Here is a 22,443-nt window from a genome sequence, read left to right as displayed (position 1 = left end):
ATTAGTGCAGTTGCCAGCCAGCTGTGATACCAGTATAGGAAAGTAGGAGCTGGTTTTGGCATTCATTTCTTAATGTACAAAATTTTGTAGTGTATAGTCTTCAGGTAGATTTATGTCGTGCTGCTGATTTCTGTCTTGCTCCTGCACCACCACCAAGATAGAAAATGGGTTTTCAATACCAGCCTCTCTAAGGCTGGGCTAAATTCCCTGTGTGATGCTGTGTCTTCTAGAGAGGCAGGTTAATTGGTGACTTAAAGCTGGAAATGACTTTTCCATCCAGGTAGATGTGCAAGCCTTTGATTTGAGTGTAGTGAAGGGTTTTAAATATAAAAGCTATTCACAAACAGTCTGTTTCTGGTTGTTTCTATCAGTGTGAAACACATTTTGGCTTTTCTCATTTGTTTTTATTCCTGCTGTCTGCTTTTCTCCAGAATTGACTTAAAACTTGGGACAAAAGCGAAAAAGAAAAAAAGCTGGAGTTTTTCATTTAGAAAATGTCGTGCAGTGAGTGAACAAAGGCCATTTTAAATTGAGAGTCCTCAAGGGAGCTAAACAGAGGCTTGCTCATTCACTCTGAATTCTCACCTGAACTTTCATATATCATCAGGCCCTCTAAGTAGGAGAGGTTGGAAGAAGGCAGATGGGAAGCTGGCTAATAGCTTTGGCGTACCTTGCAAAATCAGCCCTGCGGCCAGCATTTGGTGGGGAAAACAGCTGTCCAGGTGCTGCGTGGTACTTTAGCCTGTCAGCAGTTTGTGGAAAATACTAAATATCTGTTGCGGTATGAGCTGGCTGTTCTGGGCGGGATAGATGGAAAATCTGTCCTAGCCTTATTAATTAGAGACAATAAGGCACGTGGCTGTGCGGAGGAGTCCTGAGTGCCTTCTGTGCCTTGGACAGGCAGGGTGCCTGGGTGGGGTGTCCTGCGAAGCTGCCATCTGCGCAGAGCAGCGACCGGGCTGGCGGAGGGGTGCGAGGACCGGGCTGGCGGAGGGGTGCGAGGACCGGGCTGGCGGAGGGGCGTGAGGACCAGCCTGGGCTGCGTCAGGGCCTCTCCGCACTGCAGCCCATGCCTCTGTGTTGCTTGTTGTGTTGCTTGATCTCTGTACCCTCTCGGGGGAAAGAGTGCCTGGAGTGGCCCCTTGCAGCCGCTGCTACATAAAAGAAGGGCGGAGGAATGGAGGTGGGCTATCTCCCAGTCTGGATGGATGTGGGTAATTGCTGTGCAATCAAGTTTGCACAGGGCACGGGCAGGCAGAGGGGGAACACGCAGCCAGTGCTGGCTGGCACTGCTCTGTCAGTGGTGCTTTGGGGACTTTTCTTGGCTAAGTATCTAGCCCAGAGACACACCTGTAAAAGGAGAGCACTGAAAACTGCCGCAGATCAACTTTTCCTCTGGTTTATGGTTGTAATCCTCCCAGGCCGCGTGTGCTGTCCCTCTTGTAGCTGAATCCCCTGAGTCCTCCAGAGCTGGCATTTCCTTCTCGTATTCCCCACTGCCTCCCCTGTCGCACAGGAGCTGCCCTGTCTGATCAAGGGACATGGCAGGGGTACAGCTATCTTGTGTTCCAGCTTTCCGTGTATCCTACTTCTCCCTTCACCTACACGTTTTCTTCCTCGTGCTTCTGAGGATTGCAGAACAGGAACAGAAGGGTCCCTGTGGTGCTTTGTCACCCTGTGTCCTGTGACACCTGGGGCTGGTGTCAGGGGAGGTGCAGTGGGCCTGAGCAGCCTGGCCTTCAGCCAGAGAGCTTAACAGCAGCTCTGTCTGGACCCTGGGGGTGCTTGCCATAAACTGGAGTGAAACCTGTAGCTTGCTTTATTAGTTGATGTTTTTAGTTTCTAATACTGGGGGCTGGGTTTCCGTAGAGCAGACAGAAGGGCAGTATTGAGCAGAGCTCTGGCAGTCCCTTGGCTGGCTCGCATCGTAGCTGGACTCCAGCCTGCAGAATGGTCTCTCAGCCCTTGCCTAAGGTGTGCCTCCTTTCCTGAGGCCCTGACCCCCGTCCTGAAATAACACTACTTGCTCCACTTGAGGCATTAACCTCCTTCCATGCCAGTGCTTTACTTCTGGGTTTGTCACCTGGGTCCTCAATGTCATTCCATCATCTTTCTCTCTTCTTCCAAGTTTTCCTTCGGAAGAGGCAGACTTCCATACCTTCTCAACGTGATCTGCCCTCTCATTCTACTTGACCCTCTAAATTACTGAAAAACAGGAAAAGACAAAACAAACCCATATCGTGGATATTGCATGTTCTCCACCCTTCACTGGAAAATGCCCCCCTTGGTAGAATCACCCTGTCTGTCCTGCCCATGCCTGTGGTTAGCTGTGCTGCTCTCTGGGGATGCACGAGGCATTGCCCACCCTGCAGGCCATGTACCTCTAAAGCATCCTTTAAGCCACAGCCAGCCCTCACTGTTTGTCTGGGCATGAGGAGATGGGCAAGCCTAGGGAGCCACAAGAGCAGCTAGACCTGCTGTCCCCCTTCCTCTGCATTGCTACAGGAGCCAGCTGCAGCAGGGAGGGGATGTCACTGGTTTAGAGCTCCATCTGGGGCTGCAGTTGTCTGGAGGCATCTACAGAAGTGGCTCTGTCCCAGGGTGTGTGCTGCTTACTAGGCAACTGGTGAGAGCTGGTGGCAACAGAGGGGACGTGGCTGTTGTCAAGAGCATGGAGCTGAGACTGCTTTTGTGCAGCGCTCAGACACCATGTAAATGACGGTTCCTGCTCCTCTGCAGGTGAATCTGGTCCTGAACGAAGGGAAGTCCCTGGGCCTCATGATCCGAGGAGGGGCAGAATATTCTCTGGGCATCTACATCACCGGTGTGGATAAAGGCTCCGAAGCAGAGAGCACTGGCTTAAAGGTAAGAGTGACCCCAGAGTGGGCTGGGGCAGGACGTAGAGCTTCACACATGGCTGCAGGGCTGGGTTGGCATGTAACTGCTGCTCTTCCTACCCCTTTGCCCCCAAGGGGGAGCCAAGCAGGCCTCTCAATGCAGAGGTGAGCGCTGCATTTCTGGGGACGGCTTTTCATGGCTGGTTCTTTGGACATTTTGGATACTAAACCTAGAGGGAGCAAGGTTGTTGTGCAGAAGGAAATGCAGCCTTACAACTTCTGGAGTAGGCTGTACTTGCCTTCTGCCTTAGCACACCCCCATACCTGCTTTCTCCCCCTTGAGGTAGCCTGGGGATGTTTTTGGTGTAGGTATCTGAGAGTGCAGCCCAGACCTGGCATGTGACCAAAGTCACTCTCACCTCTCTGAGCTGGCAGGGAAGAGTTTTCCATTAAAGCTTCTGGTCCTGTGCCCTCTTCCTGTGTCTCACATCCAAACCCATTATGTTTGGAGCTAGTGTTTTTTGCACAAGGTGCTCATAGCCTGCCTGCAGAGAATGTGTTTAGCTGCCATGAAGAGAGCCAGGCTTGCTGCAGTGGGAGCAGGTGTGTGCTAGTTTCCTCCTGCAGCATTGGCATTTGCAAGGATCATGTCTTAACAAGCAGAAACAGCAGGATCACCCTCAGGGCTAGAGCAGGGCTGATCTGTCAGCAGCCCAGCTTGGTGTGACCTCTAGCTATGTCAGGCTCCCTCTGTAGTCAAACAGGTTCTTAAAGGATGTTCTGTGAGTTGGCTGGGCCCTTCTGAGGCTGGACCAGTCCAGAATCCTACAGTTTTGCTGCAGACCTCTTGTAAAGCAAGATCCTATATCTCTTTCATCCCACCATGTACACATAATCACCTTGGAGTTCCTCCATCCTTCCCGCTGTACCAGGTGTCAGAACAAAAATGGGATGTCCTGGACCTCAGGCTGTTCCTGGAAGGGTCATTTGGGGTTAAAATATTATATGTTCTAGGACATTCACCAGTAAAATAAGTTGAAAAGGGAGTTCTTGGACTTCGGGTGCAACATCTCTGTGCTGCTGATGGATGGGGCATGTTGGAGACTCAAACTTTCCAGGCTGTAGCATTTTACTTCATCACTCAGGGTTTCTTGTTTGGTGATTCCCCCCCCCCCCCCCCCCCCCCCAAATGACCCAACCCCTCGCTATCATACCATGCCCTTTTTGCTTCCTCCAGTGCAACCCCATGGGCTCTGAGAGATAGTTCCTTCCCTGCTCCTTGTGTTGGTCAAGAATCAATGGATGTTAAACTCCCTTACATTCTCTCAATCCCCTGAAATTGTTCTGGACTGCTGAGGATCGAAGGGTAATCTGCTCTGATCCCCTCTCTGTATTGTGAAGTAATATTTTTCTCCCTTGATGAACACCAGAGAGTTTAAGGCGAAGCTTTCAGTTTTGCTCCGGTGGCCCCATAAAATCACTTAAATCTGTAAAGAATGGTTGCATGAAGTGGGTGGACAGTCTGGAGAGGGCTGTGATTTGGGCTGGGACAGATATGATCCTGTCCCTCAAGTTGCTGTGGCACAAAACATTGCATGTAACTGGGCACTGAGGTCACCAGGGTTCCTTTTATAGACGAGACATTTGTGGGGGTAATGCAACCACTTCTGAACCTAATTGTCTGCTGCAGACTCCTGTTTCTCTCTGCTGACTCTTTTTGATACGTAATGAAAATGCTGAACTTGGAGGTTTGGATCAATCCAAGCTTTAATCTCTCTCTCGGGTCCTTAGCAGGGAAATGGGGTTTTGGACCCTGCCATATGAGAGGGCCATGTGGGCACTAGGGATGAGGAGCTGTGGGAGCATCCTAGGGAGATGGCCGAGTGTTTCTCAGGGCAGCAAGAAGTGAGAGCTGCTGCTAGAAACTCCCTGCAGACCATCCCTTCTCTCCCAGAGTGTACATTACTCCTCTGGGCTGGCCACCTCGCAGCCGCTCTGCCTGCGCACCCGACCAGGGTCCACAGCTGTCTCCCAGGGATGCCAGCACGTGCTTGTTCGTTAGCACAAGGTCGTGGTGAGAGGCAGCAGGGACAGTGCTGTGGGACACGAGGATTTCAAGACAGAGATGATAAGAGGTGCAGGACTTGTTTCTGCCTAATAGAGCTGGAAAGAGAGGGACTGGCTTGAGCTGCCCTGGGCGTGACACGGGTGACTTTGCTGAGCCAGAGGACCCGCCATCTGAAGCAAGCCTGCCTGTCCCCAGCGCCTGCTGACGAGAGTGTCAGACTCCATCTCATAAACACCGGAAGCCTGAAAGAGTAAAGGCAGGAAAACAAAAAGAAGTTGTATTGTTTTCTTAAGATTCTTTCTATTTGTTTCGTGTTCAGTGATTCCATACTGCTCCAAATCCCTCTTTTTGCTGCATGGGGAAAATTGCTGCTTTTTTGGTTCAGTCCACCTGCCAGTGAGCTCAGCACAGCTAATGTTGCACTGCAAACTTGCACACACAGAAGTCACAGCAGCATAACGCACGGCTTTATCCCTCCACCTCTCATTTCATGCCTGCTAGGGAGGCAAGAAAATAATCACACGCATGCTGTAGTCGCACATGGAGCAGTGCATGCTACTCCCCTCAGTCCCTGCCAAGCAAGGTCCCCACACCGTGGCAACTGTTTGCACACCAGAGCCCCTGCTTATTGATTCTTTGTATCTCTCCTTTTGCTGTTCTGTGTTCTAGTAACTGATTTGTGCATGCCTGCAGGCCAGTGCTTTTCGGAATGTCAGGCTTTGTGTGATTTCAGATATGCACAGACACTTCCCACCCTGATTTGTGTATGCTGCAGGCCATAAATTTAGAACTGCTTGGAGGTTTGGAGACAAAGAAAGGCCTTTTATGTTCTGCTGCTAGACACAGTCAGGTATAGACTGCATCCAGATTCTCCCATGCTGCTCTCCAGGTGGTGGTCAAAGGGATGTGATACCACAAGGAGGGAAGAACTGATGCGTAAATGTGATTTCCAGATAGTTCATTGCTTTCTAAAATAGAAAAAATGTAGGTTTGTTCAGTGTGGGCTCAAACCAACCTTGTTGGGTGGATGGGAAGGTTCCTGCTTGCTTCGCAGGCCATGAATACTTCTGTGGGTTTTGCTGCTTTCACTGAATTTGTTACCATAATTCTTTGAGTTGATTCTGCCAGACTTTTCATTTAGGGAAAACCTTCTTGCATCAATGGCACCAAATCAGAATTTTTAAATTCTTTAATAACATGTTTTGCTTTTCCCTTAAATTTTGATTAAAGGGCAAACAGCGTGATATTGAAAGCCAGTCAAAACCAAGGATGTTTCTCTCAGACCCGAAAGCTAAGCTGGCTTTTGTCTGCTACAGAAACAGGGGCCATGGTCCTGCGAAGTGGGTCCTAAAGGAGATCTAGCCCTGCTGATGCCAGTTTGGGTACTGCTGCTCTGCTCCCTCTGGCTTCATGACCACGAAGCAGAGCGCTGTGCAGGTGCCAGCAGAAAACAGGCTGGATCGCTGCAGTCAGTCAATAATTAAATATTCATACTCCTAGCCTTGGCCTTCTTTATGTTTATTCATTCATGAAACTTCTGACAATGTGTTCTTTGGGCATGTTTTAAAATATGCTGCCTCGTTGTAAGTTCTCAGACTGAAAAAGTGCAGGTTAGCAGAGGACTGCAAAGGAGGAACGTGAGCCAGTCTTGTTTGCTTTTGGCTTCTGTCCTTCCTGCCTCCTTTGTGATGTTTGCAGTGATGCCATACAGGAGCTGAGCTTGTTCTGCTGGTGTTCATGACTCTGCTCATCCCAGTTTCTTCCTTGTTTGTTTTTTCTGGTGGTGTATTTTGTCAGGATTTTTTTTTTTAAGCTGATTCGTCCTACACCACCCCTGCCTTGACCTTTACATCAGAAATAGCAGATTTCAGGTAGCTTTCTTTGAACATACAACTGAGTTCCCAGCACAAACGCTGGGGTAAAAAGAGCCTACTATGATCCGTGTATATCCATATACAAGAGAAGGAGAGAAAAAGAGAGACTGTAAATAGGAAGAGGTGAATGATTTTGTCATCGGTGGCAGTCATGAAGATTCCTCTTGAAAACTGGCTTGTATTTTGAGGTCTGCACGTAGACACAGATACTGGAAAAAGAGAAGATAAAAAAAGAGCCTCGTGGCTGCCTCGGAGTCTGGGGAATAAGCTGTATAGTGTGAAATTCAATGAGGAGGTGAATGGTTGTGGTACCGAAGAGGTAACCTTTCCACTGGAGGCAGTGTGGAGTGGTCCTTCAAAATGTGTCACCTTTATGGGGACAGCCATTGCTTAAATTGCTCCTCTTCCACAAGGCTACCAGAAACCCACCCACAGCAGTGCCAAAACTGCTGCCTACCCCAGGAGACCATCTTCTCTCCTTGTATGCTTTCATTTCCAGTCTGTATCTGCTTTGTTCCTCATATTTGTAGTGCAAGGTGTTTGGGGAAAAGAACATGTTTTCAGACAGCGCTTGGTACCCACTGTTCCCTTGCCTTGCTCCCAGATTTGTATCTCATCTTTCCAAAAGGCTGTGTTGGCCTCATTGGATGTGGATCATCTGCCCTGACCTGTTTCCCTCCTGGGGAAGCTGAGTACCTCCTTATTTTCCTGTGAGTCTTAATTTGGCCATTTCCAAATTGATTCATCCTTTTTCCTGCCCATATTTTTAATTTCTCAAGGTCTGCTTTTGGTAATTATTTGTGCTAGAGAGAGACTCCTTCTACTTTAGTGGTATCCGTGAGCGTAATTTAACCTCTCTTCTAGCACATCAGTGGCATTAAATAGGACTAGTGCTAGTGCCAAACCACTTGGCATCCTATTAGCCCTGTTATTCCCAGCTCAATTTGGTGTCATTTAATATTAACTCATGTTTAAAATCTCTCACCTATTTTTCTGTCCGTGTGACTGAATTTCTCCCAGAGCCAACTTTGATTATTTTTAAGAGACTTTAGGTGCTCAGAACCCTTGTCTTAAGCCCATTAAGTTTCTCCTGACTGCACCTCCCTTTCCCATGTTATTCTCGCTGTCTCCAGAAAGAGAAGGAGCCAAGCCAGTCATTGAGGTGTGTTATTTCTGAACTCTGCTGCTTGTCTGTGGTCTGCCACCTTTTGCACGTCATGTTCAATCCCTGCTTTTCAGGGTAGATTTTTCCGTAAGAAATCAGAATAATCCCATTTTCAGAAGTGGTCAGGCACTCAGCAGGTCCTTTTGTGTCCACCCACCATTAGCTGAGCACAACTGAAAACTTGTTCCTGAAATATGCAGGGCAATAATTTTTCTGTGTTTTATTATAACTTTTTTGTGTCTTATTATTAGTTCTTTTATTCTGTGCTGGTTTGGTGCTTTGCATACAGCAAATAATTTGCCAGGGTCAACATTTGCTTTAACAGATGGTTAACATTTGCATCTCTGCAGTCTTTTGTTACCTTCTCAGTTGTCCTTGACTTTGGGGGGGAAAAAAAATATTATCTATGTTAATGAGCAAAAAAATCCTTTCCAGCTCTAATAGGCTGATTTGCAGGCATTTGGGCTGTCCAATGATTCCCTTATCTGCCCTTCACAAGCAATTATTTTTGTAAGGTCTCTTTTTTCACCCTGCATGAGGTGCTCAAACTTATACAAGTATTTTGTGGCTGGTTGTTCTCACCCCATGTTAATATTCTGGCAGCACCAGATAGAGGTGGTCTTGTGCTGGGCACTATGCTAACAGAGCACAAGAGACCAGAGAGCCATGAAGAACTTCGAATAAACGTTGAGGCAGCGATGAAGGACAGACACAGACAGATGAAGTAGTTTGTCCAGGGCCCCGCTGGTCTCCCTGATATGGCAAGGGCTTGCTAGGTTCCTTTTGGTCCACTCTTGAAAGGAGAAACTAAAGAAAGGTTATTAAATCTGTATAACTGTCCTGAACAAAAAATCATGAAAGTTTAATCCCTGATATGAAAAACTATTAAAGATTTATAATTGCAATAAAACTATCTAATCGAATTTGGATTTTCGTTGTTTCAGTGCTGCAGTGAGCCCAGTGCTCCTTATTTAACGGCAAAATCCACTACAGTGGATTGCCCAGTGGATTAGAAAGACCTGAGAGATGATACTTATTACACCTGAATGTGTGTTTCTCTTGGCAGTTTAGGCACTTGCATAATTTTCCATACCTGTTATGTTGGTGGTCAGCAATTTTCTGATTGTTGGTTTAAAGCTGACAGAGCTCAAAGGGAACCTGAGATATTTGTGGAGTCTGATGGTTGGGAATGTGGTCATTTGTGTCATTTGCCTTCCCTTGGGCTCCCTCCCTCCCTTCCTGTTTCTTGGTCTCTGTGGATCAGCTCAGGTGGAGCTGAGCTGGCTGCCTCTGGCTCTCTTTCTGCAGCTGGCTCACAGAGGTGAGGTTGGCTCCAGGCTGTCTGTCTTTCAAACCAGGGAAGTTTCACACCCCTAATGCATGATTTTGGCAACCGATCTGTGCTCTGCAGTCTGTTGGGGTAGATGTGAATATCCCACCCTGACACAGCTCTGCTCCGTGCTGTCTCCCCTCCAGCCAGCCAGTACAAAGGGCCACCATCCCTCTGGTTGTGGCCTGCCAAGCCCGACCTATGCCCAGTGCTGTCTCTCGTCCTTCCACAGGGAAAGTCAGAGGAGGAAAAGGCCAGCCAAGGGCAGGTGGCTCTGTTTGCAGGACCTGCTGCTTAGCATCTTACTGGAGCCAAAGCAAAAGATGGTGCAGCAGGACCTGGTCTGTGCCAACACCAGGGCCTTGCAGTGGCTATTGAAATGCATCTGTCACATGCTCCCTCTTCCCTTTGAGCTGCAGGCTTGCATCAGCCCAGTTTGAAGGCGTTGGCTCCCTTCTTGACTGGCCATAGGACTGTGGTTTATCTCTTGCCTACATCATCTTTTTTGCCTTATTAGTTTGCAGCTGCCCTGTTAAACAGCTGTTATGAAGGTAGCAAGCAGAGAGCATCAGCTGATCCATGTGAGGACAAAACTCAGGGGCCCTGACAGTGGTGTTGGTGGGGACTGGGCTCTCCTGTGCTGCCACAGCCCTTGCTATCCACCAGCCGCTCTGTGTGTCACAGAGGAAGGAACTGTCCCCAGAATCATAAAATCATAGAATTGTTTAGGTTGGAAAAGACCTTTAAGATCATCCAGTCTAAACATTAACCTAACATTACCAAGTCCACCAGTAAACCAATTAAGGGTAGAGTAGCAACCCCATGCCTCCTGGTTTGGTGGCTGGATCATTTATAATGAAAGTAAAAACTAGGAATCATTAAGATTGGAAAGGACCTCTAAGATCATAATTCCAATAATCAACCCAACACCACCATGCCCACTAAACCATGTCCCATAGTGCCACATCTACCTGTTTTTTGAACACTTCCAGGGATGGTGACTCCACCACCTCTCTGGGCAGCCTGTTCCAATGCTTGACTACCCTTTCCGGGAAGAAATTCTTCCTAATTTCCAACCTAAACCTCCCCTGGCGCAGCTTGAGCCCATTTCCTCTCATCCTATCACTAACTACTTGGGAGAAGAGACCAACACCCACCTCACTACTACCTCCTTTCAGGGAGTTGTAGAGAGCGATAAGGTCTCCCCCTCATCCTCCTCTTCTCCAGGCTAAACAACCCCAGTTTCCTCAGCTGCTCCTCATAAGACCTGTGCTCCAGACCCTTCACCAGCTTTGTTTGCCATTCTCTGGACATGCTCCAGCACCTCAATGTCTTTCTTGTATTGAGGGGCCCAAAACTGGACACAGTATTCCATGTGTGGCCTCACTAGTGCCGAGTACAGGGGGACAATTGCCTCCCTGCTCCTGCTGGCCACACTATTCCTGATACAAGCCAGGATGCTGTTGGCCGCCTTGGCCACCTGGGCACCCTGCTGGCTCATGTTCAGCCTGGCTGTCAGCCAACACCCCCAGGACTTTTTCAGCCAGGCAGCTTTCCAGCCCCTCTTCCCCAAGCCTGTAGCGTTGCATGGGGTTGTTGTGACCCAAGTGCAGGACCCGGCACTTGGCCTTGTTGAACCTCATACAGCTGGCCTCAGCCCATCAGTCCAGCCTGTCCAGGTCCCTCTGCAGGACCATCCTACCCTCGAGCAGATCGACACACCCACCCAGCTTGGTGTCGTCTGCAAACTTACTGAGGGTGCACTCAATCCCCTCATCCACATCATTGACAAAGATACTAAACAAGACTGGCCCCAAAACGGAGCCCTGGGGAACAGCGCTCGTGACCGGCCGCCAACTGGACTTATCTCCATTCACCACAGCTCTCTGGGCTCGGCCACCCAACCAGTTTTTTTACCCAGCAAAGAGTACGCCTGTCCAAGCCATGAGCTGCCAGCTTCCCAAGGAGAATGCTATGTGAGACTGTGTGAAAGGTTTTGCTGAAGTCCAGGTAGGTGATGTCCACAGCCTTTCCTTCATCTGCCCGGCGGGTCACCAGGTCATAGGAGGAGATCAGGTTGGTCAAGCAGGACCTGCCTTTCATGAACCCATGCTGGCTGGGCCTGATCCCCTGGTTGACCTGCACATGCCTGTTGAGCTCACTTAATATGAACCTCTCCATAATCTTTCCCAGCACTGAGGTCAGGCTGACAGGCCTGTAGCTCCCCGGGTCCTCCTTCCGGCCCTTCATGTAGATGGGTGTCACATTTGCAAGCCTCCAGTCATCAGGGACCTCCCCTGTTAACCGGGACTGCTGATAGATGATGGAAAGTGGCTTGGTGAGCTCCTCTGCCAGCTCCCTCAGTATTCTTGGGTGGATCCCATCCAGCCCCATAGACTTGTGAGTGTCCAGGTGGCATAGCAGGTCGTTAACTGTTTCCTCCTGGACTATGAGGGCTCCATTCTGCTCCCCATCCTTGTCTTCCAGCTCAGGGGGCTGAGTACCCTGGGGATGATTGGTCTGGCTATTAAAGACAGAGGCAAAGAAGGCATTGAGTACCTCAGCCTTTTCCTCGTCCTTGGTGACAATGTTCTCCCCCCACATCCAGCAAAGGATGGAGGTTCTCCTTGGCTCTCCTTTTATTGTTGATGTACTTATAAAAACATTTTTTATTATCGCTTACAACAGTGGCTACATTGAGTTCTAGCTGGGCTTTTGCTTTTCTAATTTCCTCCCTGCATAGCCTGACGAGATCCCTGTACTCTTCCTGAGCTGCCTGCCCCTTCTTCCAAAGGTGGTAGACTCTCCTTTTTTCCCCTGAGTCCCAGCAAAAGCTCCCTATTCAGCCAGGCTGGTCGTCTTCCCCACCGGTTGCTCTTATGGCACATGGGGACAGCCCGCTCCTGCGCCCTTAAGACTTCCTTCTTGAAGAAGGCCCAGCCTTCCTGGACCCCTTTGCCCTTCAAGGACTGCTTCCCAAGGGACTTTCCCAACCAGGGTCCTGAACAGGCCAAAGTCTGCCCTCTGGAAGTCCATGGTAACAGTTTTGCTGCCCCTCCTCTTTACATCACCAAGAATTGAGAACTCCATCATATCATGGTTGCTAGGCCCAAGACGGCCTCCAGCCATGACATCTCCCACCAGTCCTTCTCTGTTTGTAAACAGCAGGTCAAGCGAGGCACCTCCCCTGGTAGGCTCGCTTACCAGCTGTGTCACAAAGTTATCCTCCACACACTCTAGGAACTTCCTAGACTGTTTTCTCTCTGCTGTCTTGTATTTCCAGCAATCTGGTAAGTTGAAGTCCCCCACAAGAACAAGGGCTAGTGATTGCGAGACTTCTGCCAGCCGCTTGTAGAATGCTTCATCTATCTCTCTACATCCTCATTGGGTGGTCTATAGCAGACTCCCAACAGGACATCCGCCTTGTTGGCCTTCCTCCTCGTCCCTACCCATAAGCACTCAACCTTATCACCACCACTGTTGAGCTCTATACAGTCAAAACACTCCCTAACATACAGAGCCACCCTGCCGCCTCTCCTTCCCTGCCTATCCCTTCTGAAGAGCTTATAGCCATCCAGTGCAGCACTCCAGTCATGAGAGTCGTCCCACCACGTTTCTGTGATGGCAACTATGTCATAGCTATCCTGTTGCACAAGGGCTTCCAGCTCCTCCTGTTTGTTGCCCATGCTACATGCATTGGTGTAGATGCACTTGAGATGGGCTATTGATTTCGCCCCCAGCGTTGCCATGCCACCCCTCAGCTCCTCCCTAGCAAGCCTGTTTATATCCCCTTCCCCCTTCGAGCCTAGTTTAAAGCCCTCTCAATGAGTCCCGCCAACTCATGGGTGAGAATCCTTTTCCCCTTTGGAGACAGCTGATCTCCATAAGCTGCCAGCAGGCCTGGTGCTGTGTAAACCTCCCCATGATCAAAAAAACCAAAATTCTACTGGTGGTACCAGCCTCTGAGACACCTGTTAATCAGGTGAGTTTTCCTATTCCTTTCAGTATTCTTTGCTGCTATTGACAGGATTGAGGAAAACACTACCTGTGCTCCCGATCCTGCAACCAATTGTCCTGGTGCCCTGAAGTCCCTCTTGAAGAATGAAGAATGAGGCAAATCTGCCTGAGGTCACTGGACAGAGCTGAATGCAAAGCTGAGCTCTGCTGCATCCCAGCTGCATCTGGTGCTTTTGCTCCAGCTCCTTTTCTCCTACTGACACCACCCAGAGTGTCCTTCCAGCCTCACTGAGCATCCTCTGTCTTTTCATCAGAGGGAAAACAGGAGCCCTCCTCTGGCTTCTCATTATTGCCAGCATTATTTTGTATAGCTCCATCAAACTCCCCACACACTCTCTCTCCTCTAAATTTAACAAGCCTAATCTTTTTGATCTGTCCTTTCACAGGCACCTTCCTCTGACACTAATCCTTTCTGTTTCCTTTCTCTAGAACTTTTCTCTCTGTGTCTCCTGGCTGGGCAGGCAGAGATGTATCCAGGGAATGCACTCACAGCAAAGACATGCATTCACTTGGATATTGCCATTACACTAATTTGAGTGATTCTTGATATGTTTCTTACCACGGTTTCCCATCAGTGTTTTTGTTGTAGGCTTACTTGATGGTTCTCAAGTGGTCCATGAGCTTATAGTTACAGTCTTTCGCCTGTGGGTGCTCTGTTCGTTCAAGAGGCATCAGTCACATCTTGGACAGTTGCAAAGTCCTGCCTGGTTCTTCAAAGCACCTTTACCAGCCCCTTCTGACACATCTAGTCTGAATTAACCCAAATAGCTGAATGTTGCTGGTAGATCTGATACAATCATTTAGGTTGGAAAAGACCTTTAAGATCATCGAGTCCAACTGTAAACCTAACACTGCCAAGCCTACCACTAAACCATGTCCCTAAGCACCACATCTGCACATTTTTTAAATACCTCCAGGGATGGTGACTCAACCACTTCCCTGGGCAGCCTGTTTCAGTGCTTGACAACCCTTTCGGGGAAGAAATTTCTCCTCATATCCAAACATCTCCTCATATCATATCTAAACCTTTTCCTAATACTCAGTCTAAATCTTAACTCTCTCCTGGGCTCATTTTCATAGTACTGCTGCAGACATCTTAGGATTTTCTTTCTTACCTTCTGGATGTTCAATAACTCTCAGGTTCTCCTATTCCTTTGCATCTCTTTATTGCTTCTCGGGGAGATCCTGTGCCATCTCTCCCTCTGCATCTATTTTTGCAAGGCCAGAGGAGTGCAGAGGTCTCCATATATGACCCTCCATGGCCCTGCAGTGGGAAAGGAGGGAAGCTGCTGTGCCTCCTTGGCACGCAGAAACTCTGCCTCTGTAATCCCTTAAATAGCCTAGGCAATACCTATTTGCACAAGTGCAGTACAGTGGATTTGGGGGATTTCTTCTGCCCTCCCCTGGAAGGCAAGCTGGAGTGATTGAAGTGCTCCTGGAGCTTTGTGCTGCTCTGAAGCCATGCCACCTATCTGCTGTCATGGTGGCCACCCACCAGTCCAGGACAATCCTGGGGCTTTCTGCCACCCCACAGCAGCTGCCTGATCCTGTAGCCATGTGGGGAGTCAGATGAGAGAGCTGAACCAGCTGAAAGCCAACCCTGCAAGAAGCAGCCTTGAGTTTCAGTCAGATCCATTAACTGAGCCAGAGCGCTGCTGTGGGGCCAGTGAAAGGAGGGGTGGATGGGAAGTGTTGAGCTGCATAGGAAGAGCTGGACTCTCCTGGGAAACAGCCTTATGTTGATCAGCTAATGCTTTGACAGTCTTCATCTGCATGAAGGGGAGTCCCTAGTGCTCTGCAGCCTCTCTGTGTGGATCATGGGTCCAAGAGTTTCTCCAGGCTCCTGCATCCTGGCTTGTTTTTGGAGTGGGGCCAGTGTGGCTGCTGCCTGGCACCACTTGGGAGAGCAGGCCCAGGGCCCCTGTAAAAGGCACCTGGAATTTTCTTTAAGACTCATTTCAAAACAGAACAAAATGTAATAATAATTAAAGTGCTGCAGTCTCCCCTTGAAGGCTGCTGGGGGGAGTGTAGTTCAAGGTAATGTGTTTTTTCTTTGCTATCGAGCCAACTTTGCTCTACAGCAGTCTGTCCAGGAGGTGCCCTGGTGCCACAGGAATACAAAAAAACTGGCAGAAATGGAAGGGTGAAACCACAGCGCCACAGAATACGAGAGGGACACATGGGGCTGGACTATGGCCTCTGCTTTGATGGCAGCTCCCAGACTAAAACCCTCTATCTGAAATGGTCAGTCATGCTCCTGTTGAGACTCTGGCTTATGCTCCTGGTTGCGCCTGGCACCCTTGTCTGGTTACACTGCAGCTGGGACAGCCTCCAGCCACTGGGTAACTGTCCCTGAATGCTGGCAGCGTCAGACCCTTCTCACCAAATACCCTCACCCCAACAGGACTCTGGGGACTGGGATTTGCATCAGTTTCAGACAGCCCGAGGTGGGTCAGTGGCTCATGAGATAAGCACAGAGGTAGGGTCCTGCTCCCCCTATCACCTGTGACAGAGCCCTGCTGAGTTGTGTTCCCTCCTGCCACCCACAGGCTCTCCACCAGCTCACTCTTCTCCTTCTCTCTACTTGATTTCTCATAAAGATCACCTCTTGGTTGGTCTGAAGGGTGTTCATCATACCACAGACCTCAAGACAGCCAGGGTTGTGATCAGGGGTCTTTCCTGGCACAAGCAGCAGGATTTCTCTCTGTCTTTTTTTCCCTATTCTTGTGCTGAGACATCATCTGCCGAGATGTCCTCAGGGGGATGCCTGGAGAAGCCATGGTCAGGTTTTATCAGCACTGTATCTGACATCAGGGCATGGCCACTCTGTCCTCAGTTCCCACCAGCCCTTTGCTGGATGCATGAGTGGAAGGAAAGCGTCTCAGGAAGACAAGGTGAGAGCAGTGGATGCCTTGACAGGGGTCCTATTAGCCTTGAAGCCTCAAATATCGACCATCTGGATGCCACAGTCATAGCAGCACAGGCTAGCAGAAATCAAGCAGGAGCGTGTGCGTGAGTGTGCAGGTTGCCTATATGCGTGTCAGTCGTAGAATCATAGAATGCTTTGGGTTGGAAGGGACCTTTAGAGGTCATCTAGCCCAACCCCCCTGCAGTGAGCAGGGACAGCTTTAACTAGATCAGGTTGCTCAGAGGCCCATCCAACCTGACCTTGAATGTTTCCAGGGATGGGGCCTCCACTACCTCTCTGGGCAACCTGTTCCAGTGTTTCAGTATCCTCATTGTAAAAAATTTCTTCCTTATATCCAGTCTAAATCTACCCTCCTTTAGTTAAAACCATTACTTCTTGTCCTGTCACAACAGGCTTTGTTGTGATTGTCCCCGTCTTTTCTATAGGCCCCCTTTAAGTACTGAAAGGCTGCAATAAGGTCTCCTCGCAGCCTTCTCTTCTCCAGGCTGAAGAACCCCAACTCTCTCAGCTCATCCTCGTAGGAGAGGTGCTCCAGCCCTCAGATCATTTTTGTGGCCCTCCTCTGGACCCTCTCCAACAGGTCCATGTCCTTCTTGTGCTGAGGAGTAGCAGTCCTACTGCTACAGTCCCTGGCCACCTTCCAGCTCAGCTGGCAATGCTGTGTCTGGAGACTAGCTGATGCAAGCCCTGGCCCTATGCTCTTGTGAGCTTGCTACAGCTGTAGCATAAAAGAGGGGCAATGTCCAAGTGCTGGGGCTGTACTGCGATTTCTGGATCAGCTGCTGCCTCCTCAGACCAGCAGCTGGCTTCCCCTCCCTGCTGGAGCAGTTGCTGGATCTCCCATGCTTTATGCTGAGCTGAGCTTTGCTGGTGGTAGTCCTGATGTCCATTGTTTCACCCCAGCAAAGTTCAGGGTAGCACTGGTGGAAACTTCGGTGACAGGAGAGTCACAGCCCACCACATAGACTTGGCAGTGGTTAATCATGGCTTCTCACTGGACTAAATGATTTTAAGAATCTGGAGAATTAATCCCAGTCCTCTGAGGCTTCCTTGACCCAGCGGCTGAATGAGATGGACTGAGCTGAAAGGATCATACTAATTCTCTATGTTATTTTTTTAGCCTTAGAAATTCTTCCCGCTGCCTCTTTTCTCCTAATCTCCAAGATGGAGGCGATTTATTTAAAGGAATGTCTCATTCTGCTTGCATTGCAGCATAAAGAAAATAAGACTGTGTTTTGATAGAGCTGAACAGAAGCCTATGGTTAAGCAAAGATATGAAAGAGCAGTTTCAAAGAGGTGGCTTATCAGAAACAGGGTGAATTGTAATACGGGAGGGAGGAGGAGTGGCACTGAATGCCCTAGAAGCAAAGAGAAAGAGGACCTAGGATGAAGGGGGAAAATACCAGATGAGTGTTGTGGCTTGAACGTGGCCAGGCTGTCAGGGAAGCTCCTGATCACAGCAGAGGCCCTGGCCACAAAATGAAAGCTCTTAGGAGCAGCTGGGGAGGAAATAGGAGGAGAGGAGAGATGAAATCCAGCTGTCTCAGATCCTACAGTTTACAGAGCGTTGGAGACTGTGGTGAGACACTTGAGTTGAACCCTCCCTGCTGCACACAGAGATCTGAGGTTTGGGCTTCTGCAGATGGTTTCTGGCCTCCCAGATCAGCAGGAGGGATTGGGGCTGGAGGTCTTGATATTCTTTGCAGATTGTTTCTAACCAAGCGGGTCTGCAAATCTAGTTAATGGAGGGGACTGGGCAGATTGGTCTGACCTGGGATCCTAAACAGGCCTCCAGGCTTCACAACCTGGTCCTCTGCTGGCTGTTGGCTTGAGTGCTTGGTCTCCAGCCACCAGCACTTGGCCCCTCTCCGTCATCTTTCTTGGTGCCTTCAATTGCTGTGGTCCTAGTTTCGTGGTAGGGTAGACTGAGTAGCTCCTTCCTGGTGGGAGAAGAAGGTATATTCCTAACAGGAAAGCCCCCAGGGCCTGCCAGCTCACCCCATCCTGACTCCACAGGTAGGAGACCAGATCCTAGAGGTGAACGGCAGGAGCTTTCTCAGCATCCCCCACGACGAGGCGGTGAAGCTGCTCAAGTCTTCCCGCCACCTCATCATGACAGTGAAAGACATCGGGAGGCTGCCCCATGCCCGCACCACCGTGGATGAGACCAGATGGATAGCAAGCTCCCAGATTGGAGAGACCCTCGTCAACTCAGCAGGGTATGTGCTTGGTACACCCCGTGCAAGCTTGCTGTGTAGGGCTGTCAACCCACAGCTCCTGCAGGGTACCTACAGTCACCCAGGATGGGTGACGAGTGGCAGCATGTGAAATGGTGGCAGCCTAATGCACTGCAATGTGCATCAGCAACCTGTCTATGGGAGCACCCCTGGTGCTTAGGTGTGTGGCCCCCATATCTGGTGCTTAGAAGACAGCATCTCTGGCCTGTAAGGTAGATCAGGTCTGGACAACATGCTGCTGACCCTTCCCTGTTCTCTCAGGGAAGAAGCTTTCAGCTTACAGGCACAGAGAAAAGAGTACATAACAGATCTCATGCCAGGCCTCAGGTGATGAGTGATGGGCACATGGCGCTCAGTGCTAACTGATCTTCTCCCTCTTTGCAGGGCAATGGGTGATCATGCTGCAGAGGCAACAGCCAGGGTAAGAGATATCAGGTCTTCCTGATGCCTCATGAAAAAATCACCATCGTTGTCTCCTGTTTTCCATGGGAGGATGGGCTTTGTGCTCCTGATTATAAAAGGGACGTTAGTTTTATGAGGACTGGTGGGTTTTAACTGGCTCTAGTCTTTCTCCTGCCCATTTCACTTTGCCAGCTGTGTTTCTGCTGGTGGGTCAGTTCTGCAGCACATCTGGCGCCTCGCAGCCTGCAAATGGTCACATTAATGGGCAAGGGGCAATGATCACACACGGGCAAGGACCGTGGGGGACTCCCCCTACCCTGCAGAGGACCATGATGCCTTCTGCATGGTGGCTGTCTCTGGGCCCTGACAGCTCCTGGGGTCTTTCCCACCCTGAAGCGGAGCTGTGCTAGCCCCCTCCAGCACACCAGCCAGTGGCAGGGACTTACCCAGTGCTGTGACTGCATCTTCTCCGAACACCTCTTTGCAAAGCACATTTCTTTTAAAAGGAAATGAAGCAGCAAGGTTTCACAGGTGGCTTTCACTGATAACAGCTTTGCGATGTTTGCTGGTAAAACATGCTCCCCAGCCTCAACTCCTTTCAGTGTCCCCGGGATGGTCAGGGTCTTGTCTGGCTCCATATCCCTATGCTGACTGTGCCAACACTGCCAGGGAGGGGAACAGCAAGGACCTCGTTTTAGAAATCCCTCTCAAAGAAAAAAGCCTTTCATCTGCAGCCAGACATGTCCCTCCCTGGGAATCCTTTGGTTGCCAGCGGCTCTTTCTTCACCAGGGTCTGCTTCGAGCTTGCAGCAGGGGCAAATGTGCCTTTTACACAAGATGGTAAGCTTGCCTCTCTCTCATAGCCCCAATTCCCCCAGCTCTGCCAGGAAGGAATACAGCCTGCTATTAAATCAATAGCTGGTCAAGGGACAGCATCCATGCTTGCTGAACAGAACTGGGAAGTTGTTTTGTTTGTTTAACTGGTGCTGCATAAACTCATGGCTCTGGAGTTTTACCCAGACAAGTAGTGACACTAAGTGAGCAGCTGTGCTGGTGAATCCTTGAGGGTAACTGCCTCCAGTCATTCTTGGCATCTTCCTTCCAGTCCCACTTCCCAGCTTCACCGCAGGTAGTTGGGTGAGAGCAGAGGTCTGAAACGCAGGCAGCTTGGGCTGGTAGACAGAGCCCAGAGCAAGGGGGCAGTTCTCAGTCCTGCCTATGCTGCCCAGCTGTCTCAGTAGAGAGACAGCTGTCCTCCTTTCAGCAGCTGATTCCTTGGCATCCCAGGCCAAAGCCTGTCTCCTGTCTTCTTCTGCAGCCTGTGTTTTACCGGGGTCTGGCTGGCTCCCAGGTAACGCTGAGCACCATGGTGAACCAGACCCGAGTCATGCTGGAGGAACAGGCACGGCATCTGCTGAATGAACAGGAGCGGGCAACCATGGGGTACTACCTTGATGAGTATAAGGAAGGCAACATCTCCGTGGATGCTCTGGTCATGGCGCTTTTCGAGCTACTCAACACACACGCTAAGGTGAGGCCCACACCAAGGTCAGGGACAGTTTCTTCCACCCAGTGGACCAAGCAGAGCCACTGTCACAGTGTGGCTCAGTGCCTCCAAGGTTATCTGCTCAGGATCAAGGGCGAGGGTATGAAAGCAAAATCTAGATGTAGGACATTATGGGGGATACAGGCTGGCATTCAGTGGCAGAGGAGCTTCTGGTTTAGGACCAAACCTCCTCATGCGTTACCTGCCAGTACATCTAATTACCACTGTTGAACAGTGTGGGAGGATGGGTCTTCACCTACCCAGGAATATGGTTGTGCCCCAACCTCTCTTTGGTTGTCTGTCTGCCTGGCCCAGTTCTCACTGCTTTCAGAGGTGCGGGGTGTGATCTCCCCGCAAGACCTCGACCGCTTCGACAACCTGGTGCTGAAGAGAGAGATCGAGTCCATGAAGGCTCGACAGCCCTCAGGGCCCAGCATCGGCACCGACTCCTACTCTATGATGTCCTACAGCGACACCGTCTCTTCCTCCAGCAGCCACTTCACTGCCACAACCGTCAGCTCAGCTCGGGTAAGTCCCTCCTGGCGGTTCCTTTTTTCTTTCAACACCTGCTCCTGGCAGCCCTACAACAAACTCACTTCCCTGGAGTGCTATAAAGGTATTTCACCCCACAGGAAACCCTGTTCAGCCTGCTTCCCCGATGGATTCCCCCAAAGCTTTTTTTTTTCTTGCGCACTGGGTGCAATAGCATGATTTGTAGGTGAAATAAGGTGGTGCTGCAACACATGCTTGGTATCTCTGTGCCCCTGAAACTGAGATGCCACTGTCCTCTGCATGGGTGCTGGGCCTGGTGCTAAGTGTCACTTTGTCCCCAGCAAGGGAGGAAGTCTGCTTTTCTGCCAGGACCTCTGCTGTGCAATGCAAGCTGCATCCATGCAGAAGTCTCAGTTACTTGTGGCTGCCACACTGTGCCTGCCACTGTTCACCAGCTCTGGCTGTTGCTTTTACATCACCTCCTTAAAGATGCTGGCTGCCTGCTCCCCATCCCGGCGGGGACCACAGCAGCAAGGCCAGCTGCATCCTGTCCCAGCCCCTGCCCACTCTCTAGCATTAAGCGGCAGTGCTCCCACGTCTCTCTGCCAGGCCTTCATTGCACGCACCATTTAATTAAGTTATCATAATCACCTCAGAGTGTGCAGGCACACAGCCCCGAAATTAATTTCCTAGCCATAAAATGCCTTTCATCATAAATGCATTAGCAACCTTGGAAATTAAAACCTTCATGAAAAGAACGGATGACAATGGGCTTTCTGCTCGTTCAACAGCAAGCAAACCAGCCCACAGCTGAGGCGAGTGGGACTGTGCTGCGGAGGGCTCAGGCAACACAGCTGGCAGGGGAGGGAGGCGGGGGGCTTTCCTGGGGCTGTGCCCGCCTACACAGTTTGGTCCTGCCTACGCAGTTTGGTCCAGCCTCCCAAGAGGCCTCCGAGAGTTTCAGAGCATCAGAGCTGTGCTTTTGTCCCGTTGACTTCACAAATACCCATAGGAAAGCCATCTGCGCTGTTCAGGATGGATTACAGTGAGATCCTTTCTGGATCAGGATAAATAAAACGAGTTTTGCGCTGCTCTCCAAAGGCCTGCTGGGAAAACCTTTCTGAAGTATCAGAGGGCTCACACAGGTCTGCCAGGACTCATGCGCTGTGCATGACACCCTGTTCCCACGCTATCCCTGTGCCTGGGGCTGTACCACTTGCTTTGGGTGCACCGTGCTCTCCCTCCTGCTCTGTGACACCGTGTGCCAAGCGTGGCTGCTTGGCCTGGTGTGTAAGCGATGGCCCAGCCCCACCTGGCACACGGGCTCAGAGGTCAGTGAGGGAGACTGGGGCGCTGTTCTGGCATAGAGAAGAGAGTGGGCACCATCTGGTGGGCTCTGTTTTAAGAGCTTCCTCCAGGAACACGTGTCCCTCGGTCACACTGCAGGCCCTCCCTGGCAGCGTGGCACCTCTTTCCATGGGTGTGAGAACATACACCCCTCTGAGCTCTGCCTCGGGTGGTGGGAATGCTGACACTTGAGATGTTT

General features: G+C 50.3%; 1 protein-coding gene across 1 annotated transcript in view; it reads left to right on the top strand.

Annotated features, from left to right (window-relative positions):
* The window catches only part of WHRN (whirlin), a 58,985-nt gene that overhangs the window by 26,365 nt on the left and 10,177 nt on the right, over window positions 1-22,443 (top strand). The window contains exons 3-7 of the mRNA XM_075716944.1: window positions 2,740-2,865; window positions 18,237-18,439; window positions 18,842-18,878; window positions 20,178-20,390; window positions 20,721-20,933. Coding sequence (XP_075573059.1) covers window positions 2,740-2,865; window positions 18,237-18,439; window positions 18,842-18,878; window positions 20,178-20,390; window positions 20,721-20,933 — 792 coding nt within the window. The remainder of the gene's footprint in view (window positions 1-2,739; window positions 2,866-18,236; window positions 18,440-18,841; window positions 18,879-20,177; window positions 20,391-20,720; window positions 20,934-22,443) is intronic.

Source organism: Pelecanus crispus, chromosome 9 (genome assembly GCF_030463565.1).
Source record: "Pelecanus crispus isolate bPelCri1 chromosome 9, bPelCri1.pri, whole genome shotgun sequence".
In the NCBI taxonomy this organism is placed as follows: Eukaryota; Metazoa; Chordata; class Aves; order Pelecaniformes; family Pelecanidae; genus Pelecanus; species Pelecanus crispus.
This window is presented reverse-complemented; position numbering and strand designations above follow the sequence as displayed.